Source organism: Carassius carassius, chromosome 9 (genome assembly GCF_963082965.1).
Source record: "Carassius carassius chromosome 9, fCarCar2.1, whole genome shotgun sequence".
Lineage (NCBI taxonomy): Eukaryota > Metazoa > Chordata > Actinopteri > Cypriniformes > Cyprinidae > Carassius > Carassius carassius.
In genome coordinates this window covers 2,635,829-2,643,913 of record NC_081763.1, presented here as the reverse complement: position 1 = coordinate 2,643,913, position 8,085 = coordinate 2,635,829, and the positions used below count along the sequence as shown (strand labels likewise).

The window sequence follows — 8,085 nt, the reverse complement described above, 5'->3', positions numbered from 1 at the left end:
GAATGTTGAAATTTTGGGTCCATGGCCTAGAAACTCCCCAGATCTTAATCCCATTGAGAACTTGTGGTCAATCCTCAAGAGGCGGGTGGACAAACAAAAACCCACTAATTCTGACAAACTCCAAGAAGTGATTATGAAAGAATGGGTTGCTATCAGTCAGGATTTGGCCCAGAGGTTGATTGAGAACATGCCCAGTCGAATTGCAGAGGTCCTGAAAAAGAAGGGCCAACACTGCAAATACTGACTCTTTGCATAAATGTCATGTAATTGTCGATAAAAGCCTTTGAAACGTATGAAGTGCTTGTAATTATATTTCGGTAGCACTTTATTTTACAGTCTTGTTCCTTATGTACATACTATGTACTTGTTATAGTAATTACAATAACTATGTAATAACTAGGTACTTACCCTAAACCTACCCCTAAACCTACCCCTACCCCATGTAGTTACCTTGTATTACCAGAACTTTCTTAGATAAGTACACTATAAATACATGTAAGTACACGTACTGTAAAATAAAGTGCAACCTATATTACAGTACATCACAGAATAAACTGATACAAAGATCTAAAAGCAGTTTAGCAGCAAATTTTTGAAAACTAATATTTATGTAATTCTCAAAACTTTTGGCCACGACTGTATATATATATATTTGAAAATTATATATATATATATATATATATATATATATATATATATATATATATATATATATATATACATACATACACACACCGGCCACTTTATTAGGTGCACCTGTTCAATTGCTTGGTAACACAAATTTCTAATCAGCCAATGTATTGAATACTTCCTGTGCGCAAAATAAAAAATGGCACCAGGGTGATGCGGAGGAGACAAATTGTTGAATAAAGTAATTTTTTTTTCCTTTTGCGCATAAAAAGTATTATTTTAGCTTCATATGATTGCATGAACCACTGATGTCACATGGAATGATTCACATATTTTCTTGCTACGTTTCTGGACTTTCAGTTGCATTGCTGTTTATGGAGGGTCAGACAGCTCCAGATTCCATCGAAAAAAAATCTTAATTTGTATTCCGAAGATGACTGGATTTCTTACGGGTTTGAAACGACATGAGGGTAATTAATGACAAAATTCTCATATTTGGCTGAACTAACCCTTTAAGTGAGGGAGGTGTAAACTTTTGAATAGGATGATGTGTAAATTGTTCTTATTTTGTTTAAAGATCATAAACATTCTGAATTACATATATATGTAATATATACATAATGTCTTCACCGAGTTAAAAGAGTGCACGTCACACCTCGTTTATCAGTTTGCACTGGTGACCAGTAGTTGCTCGCATAAAATTCAAGGCATTATTGTTTGCCTACGAAACCATCTATATGTATACATCTGTACTATTGCGAGCATAGATGCATCGCAATAGTACACTCTGCCTGGCATTCTTGATGACGTGCCAACTGAGATTTCCAGCCTTCTGATTGGGAAGCACCCTAAGAACGTGGATAGCAGGCACAACCTTGCCTCAATTTTGTTCAGAGAGATCATCGTTTACAAAGAGTAAGTGCCCTTCCTCACCTCATCTTTATCAGTCTAGTCCACACTGACCCTAGAACTGAAAACCAAACACCATCCAGAAAGCAATATAAAACCTACAAAATTGTTCTTCCTCTTTTGGATCATACTTGGAAAAGATGCAGAAGTGAAAGAGTTTACCAATTTATCCTGAAATGTTTTGCTGAATTTCATAAAAAAACTGTGACTGGGGTGGAGAAAACAATTTTTATAGTTATATTACAATATAGATAACATTTGTCCCATAGATTAGAAATATGCAAAGTATTAAACACATTGTTATGACAATTAGATACATACAAACCGAACTTTCTATGGGTCGTTGTGCAAATCCAGATCTTACAAACAAAAGGCCATCGACCAAAGGTTTAGAGTTGGGAAAGTGCAATCCAAACAGTAAAAAAAAGTAATAACCATTTCATGTTATAAAGCAGTCTTATTATCTCTTCTTCCATATATTACATCAAGACCAGATGAAATTTCTAAATGACCAAAGATTGGATGACCAATAAAGCTAGTTCATGTGTTCATGACCTCTAGACTGGACTATTGTAATGCACTGCTAGCTGGTTGTCCTGCATCTTCAATAATCAAGCTACAGTTGCTTGACTCTACCAGGACCAGAAAATATGATCATATTACCTCAATTTTACAATCTCTACACTGGCTACCTATTAACTTCCATATCTATTACAAAATATCACTACTTATAAGGCTCTAAATGGTTTAACTCCTGTGTGCTTAACCAGTCTTCTATTAAACTACAATCCATCATACTCCGTAATGATGCAAAGCTCCAGACTTTTGGTAGTATCTAGGATAGCAAAGTCCACTAAAGGAGGTTGAGCATTTTCACATTTGACTCCTAAACTCATCTTCTTACACACAAGTTTTCACCCCCAGCTCTTAATGCATCTTGTTTCCTTCTGGAGCATCATTGAATGTTTGAATCTTTTTAAATAGTTGTGTTTGAGTCCCTCAAATGTCCTCAGTCTGAAAAGATGCATCTCAAAATCAAAAAGTCACTGCTGGAAAGGGTTCAAATATGCAAAGATGCTGGAAAACTGAAGAATCTTTTTTTTCTGAAGAAATTTTTTCTGAAGAACGCTGCTCAGTTTAACTGTTCAGAACAAACAAGGGACTCATGCACAACCATCACAAAACAGAAAGACAGTCGAGGATCATCAGGTAACAGAACACAGTACTAAGAACCAAGGGTTCCCAAACTTTTGAGGGGGTTATTTTAATAATTTCAGCATTTTTTTTGTCTTGTGGACTAAATGTTAATATCTTTTATGTACAATATCTTACTCAGGACAGTACTAAATAAAAAATAACATGCTTTTAGTATGATCTCTCTTATTTTTTGAAAATTACTCATATTTTCACAGATTCTGCAAGGGGTCCCCAACCTTTCGAGCCGCACAGTATATATATATATATATATATATATATATATATATATATATACACACACAAACTCATCAGCCACATTATTAGGTGCACCTGTTAAATTGCTTGGTAACACAAATTGCTAATCAGCCAATGCATTGAATACTTTTTGTGCGCAAAAGAAAAATGGCTCCAGGGTTGATGCGGAGGAGACAAATTGTTGAATAAAGTCGTTTTTTTTTATTTACGTAGCCAGGCTTTTGGAAATTAGTGAGGTCCAGGGGGTTTCTATAATAACCCCCTTATTATAGAATTGTTATATAATAACCCCTATAAAAACAACTAATTATATACTCTAACACTTGAAAAGAGACAGAAATGTAGATGTTTTTTGGAGGGATACTCATTTTTAAATCATACACTATTTATTGCATCAAAGTTTGTTAATACTATATTTATGGGGTGGATAATATTATCAGTTGTTTATTATTCATGCAAACATACATATTGCCCACTAAACGTGTTATTTTCGGATAGTCAAGATTACAAAAGAAAGACCCAGGTTTGAATCCACCTGGTTTCTCCCTTTTCAAATTTCAGATCACATCAGAAAAGCATTTATTTTAAATAAAAATTAAGTAAATAAGCAAAAGGTAAAGGGTAGGTGTAGGTAGGGCTTTATTGTCCCAATAAGGTGGCATCCATTAAATTAGACTCTAGGTTATTGCCTACTGTTTTATAATGTACTACAATACTGAGGTGCAGATAATTGCCACTATTTGCAGTAAGTAGTATAAATAGCAGAAAATCCTGCTATTTTAACATAGTATAAATAGAATCTATAGATATTTATACAGTGTAAATAGCCGCTGCCTTTTCTAATTACTGCCAGACTAATGCCAGCGATGTGATGTTGCTATTAAAAGAAACAAAAACCTATAAATAATAAACCAAAATTATTTCACATATTTTGGAAATTAGATAAGATAATGTTATCGCTGACCCTAAACCAGAACTTCCTATTTTATTAGTGTTAAATCTAGTGGAAAAAGAAGTAAAAAAAACGCTTATAATAGCTGGATCTGGCAACACGAGGCTGCGTCTCGCTCTCTCACTCAAAACTCTCTGAAGACTCGTTCACTTCGGAACGGTGTCTCGCAGTGATTATTTTAATACCATGGACGCTAAACATTATGAATTATACATGCTGACATTCATATGAGGAGTCTAGCAGCAAATTAGTCAATCAGAGAACAAATGTTATTTTTGAAGATGAAAAATTTACCGAGGTCCGGACCTCACTGACCTCATAGCTGGCTATGGCCATGATTGCACGTCACACCTCCATTTATCAGTTTGCACTGGCGACCAGTAGTTGCTCGCATAAAATTCAAGGCATTAATGTTTGCCTACGAAACCATCACTGGCTCTGCACAGCCTTACCCAAATTCACTAGCAGATATGTGCTAGTGATTCGCTTTTCTGAAATTATTCGGCCCTTCCAAGTCCACCCCCGCAAATAAAATAAAATTTCTTGACCCGCCCCGCGCATCGGGGACATCACGCAAGTTAAGTTGCTACTTAGACCTTCCTATTGTAACCTTATCAAAGAATTTAATAAAATATGAAAATATATATTCCAGGTATTTAATATAGGCTATAGGGAATTGCACTAGTGATGGTTCGTTCGTGAACGAATCTATTAGGTGAATGAATCGTTCTCGTTCACGCAATCCATTGACTCATATTTCTTGTTCACTGAAGTTACCCCCTCCACAGCAGCGCGCGAGCGCGGCGCTATTAGCAGCGCATGCACAGCTCTTGAACAGCTCTGTGAACTGTTTCATCCTGTCAAAGCGTTACTCAAGATGTGATGGAGCATGTGATTTGTTGAATGTAGTGAACAAATACGATCTTCTCATTGTGAACGAGTTGAAGGAACTGATACATAGGTCGTTTGTGAATGAAATGAATAAGAGTATACAGAGTCAGTCGGCCAAGCATGTAAATCTCGATCAGCAATCAGCAGATACAAAGCGCAGTTATAGGTGCACATACGCTTGTTTTCATATTTAGCATACAGAAAGATAACTCTACATTTAATCCCCGATTTATTAATGTGAATATATTATATATGAACTGTCTGACCAAACAATTAAAATGTTTAATTATGCAAGAAAACCTTGTGCTTTGTTCATCTGAACAACTTTACTTCACTTTACAACTTATTTAGACTATATATTTAATGCGATCATACACACACTTTAATAAAGCCAAATCAGTTTTTGTAAAAAATAAATACGTTTGTTGACTTAAAATATAACACACAAGACACTCTTTTTCACCACCTGCTGTGGCGCATTTGTGTAATATGAAGAAATGGTCACTGAACGAATCAGAGAACAAATCTGAACAAATCATTTTGGTGAACGAACTGAAAATCAATGAATCTCTTGAAAGAATCAAAATTTCCACCATTAAATTCCACGCACCATGAATGGATTTTTTATTTATTTTGTTTTTAGTGACCCACCCCACAATAAAGTGCCAATTTCTTAACCCCCGACCCGCACATCACTAATATGTGCCTCTAGAAGCTTGCGTTCTGACTCCTATCAAGGGTTTACATTTCCAACTTTTTGCTCACTAATGAGAGAAACACACTCTGAGGGACCATGAAGCGAGAGAAAACACACATACTCTGACTTTCAAAAACACCTGCTTCTCGCTCCAGATACAGAAGTGAAACAAAATGTATCAGAAAACTGAAGTAGGAATTGCAAACACTGCATTTATGCTACAGAGCATCATTTGAAAGTCCTCAAATTTTTTTCGGTACATGTGACATCTCTAAAATTAGTCCCCAAAGAATGATGAAGCAAGGTTCCCATCATATTCCTCATCTCTTCAACTTCTTTCATTTCAGTCACACCCAAAAACATCACCGACTCCAACAGTGGATATAAGAAGCTGTGCTTCTACAAGAACATTGCTGACTCTGACTGTACTTCTGGTGTCTCTACTCTATAACACAAGAGCAGCTTCACACCATGTTTGTTCTTGGTCTGTTCACCTGTATTGTGCTGAGAGCATTCAGTGCTCAGGCAAAAGTGGTCGAAAGCTTTGATGACTGTAAAGGGTTCTTCTACAAAGACACTGAACCAGAAGGAATGGATCAGAATGGCAAGGAAATTTGTCAGAAGCTTGAATATGATCAATACTATTATGCTACTCTGTACTCAGTTCATCACAGGATCCCTCTCTACAGCGCCTTCACATTTGACCCTGAATGCTCAGGTACTGCTGGAAGGACAGAAAACTGGCACATCGAGCCACAGGTAAACATGTGCTTCACTCATCGTATAACAAAATACTTTAATTAGCAATTTATATTCTGCATTCCTTAAGAAACAATGAAGAAAAAAAGTGTAAAAACAACAACTATATATCAAACTAACCATCTAACATATTTCTTCTGTAGATTTCCCAACCTGAATCCCGAACTGATCATATGGTCCGTGAGAGGGACTCTGATGAAAACATTTTTAAAAAATATCAAGCCATCAGCAGCGACTACAGAGACTCTGGATATGATCATGGACTCCTGAACCCCAACAGCTTCCAATGCAACGAAGGTCGTATCGCAACGTTCACACTGACCAACACTGCACCTATAGACGAGTCTTTCAACCGTATCCACTGGAAGAACTGGGAGAGTGCACTGAGGAGTTTCTTAAGAAGCAAGCTTGACAGTCATGGCAGTTCTGCAACAGTCTACATTGTCACAGGTACAGTACCTGATGACGATGTACAAATACCACACAAGAGAACCTCTGAAGACCCAGAAAGAGTGACTGTGCCCTCTCATATCTGGACAGCCATCTGTTATAAACACCACCACAATGACACAAAGTCTTTTTCCTTCAGCTACATTGGGAAAAACCAACCAGAAGGTGGCATACGCCTGATGAGAGTCTCAGACCTGAATGATAAGCTCAGCAGTCTCTATAGTAAACTGTTAAAAACTCATCAGTCAATTAAGATTTTTGTTGGTGATTGTTTTGATGACAGTAAAAAATTTAATGAGGTTCAGGGTGTGTTTGACAAATTAATAAATCCAAACCAAGTAGATGAGATGGCCATAGATGTGCAGAGCATGTCTCGCACGCAGAAAAGAGTCGTCAGAAGTATGCGGTACTCATACTGGACAGTTGGAGGGTCTAGGTGCACTGAAGGTTACTACTGTTCCAAAGGCGGTGAGGACTACTACTGGTGCTGGACCGATGATGGTTTCCTTTTCGACAGCTGGGACTACTGCAGCCCTCCACTGGTGGGAAGTAGAGCTAAAAATGGAGAGTACTGCCAAAGCAACTATGCCTGTTCCACATATGGTTCAGATTATAAGTGGTGCTACACACAAAGCAACAATAATGATATGTGCTGTACTTCTGATGACTGCTTCTCAGCTGTGAATGACAAGACCTGCTGGTCTAATCACCCATGTGGATACCATGGCTATGATTACCTGTGGTGCTATACTGATGATGAAGCCAACTGGGAATACTGTTGCAAAAACTGTGCCTAATGAATTTAATTTCTTTAATTTCATTTCTTTTTCAAAGTAAACACAACTACCATAGACCAATGTGCTGTACAAAATAAGTAACCATTAACAGAATTAAAACACAGACAAGGTCGCAAAAAAAATAAAATAAAAAAAAACTTCAAAATACAAGGCAAAGCAAATGCAATTAATGAATAATAACTAACCTAGAAAAAAAAACAATAATTTAAAAAAAAAAGAATACTCAGTTAAAGGATCCAAGAATTATTCATATTTGGGTTGTGTTTTACTTTCTTTCTTTTATATTCAGTCATTCATTTCTAATCATTTATTTCTAATCATTTATCATTTAATTACTTCATTTAATCATTTATAATAATCATTTAAGACATTAATATACTCATTTTATTAATTCATTCATTGATTAGTCATTTATATGGTATTATTTTATTTTGTTATTTTTCCTTTGTTGTATAATCTTATGATTGTGAGGTTTCAAAGGATATTTGTCTTAAAAGAGTAAGAGATAAGAGAAAGTCTCATTTCAAGGTTTTTAACATCACAGGAAC

General features: G+C 36.1%; 1 protein-coding gene across 1 annotated transcript; it reads left to right on the top strand.

Annotated features, from left to right (window-relative positions):
- Positions 1 to 1,488: 1,488 nt before the first annotated feature.
- On the top strand, positions 1,489 to 7,754 carry LOC132148478 (endonuclease domain-containing 1 protein-like). Its single transcript, XM_059557170.1, has 4 exons — positions 1,489 to 1,545; positions 5,879 to 6,290; positions 6,434 to 7,646; positions 7,689 to 7,754. The coding sequence occupies exons 2-3, from the start codon at positions 6,003 to 6,005 to the stop codon at positions 7,535 to 7,537; spliced, it is 1,392 nt and encodes a 463-aa protein (XP_059413153.1). The 5' UTR covers positions 1,489 to 1,545; positions 5,879 to 6,002; the 3' UTR covers positions 7,538 to 7,646; positions 7,689 to 7,754.
- Positions 7,755 to 8,085: the final 331 nt, after the last annotated feature.

What these genes read in the sequence shown, in the direction of transcription:
- LOC132148478 (XM_059557170.1), top strand. Translation starts at nt 6,003, where the DNA reads ATGTTTGTTCTTGGTCTGTTCACCTGTATTGTGCTGAGAGCATTCAGT. An exon ending in ACTGGCACATCGAGCCACAG is followed by an intron (nt 6,291 to 6,433) that starts GTAAACATGTGC and finishes TTTCTTCTGTAG; the next exon opens with ATTTCCCAACCTGAATCCCG.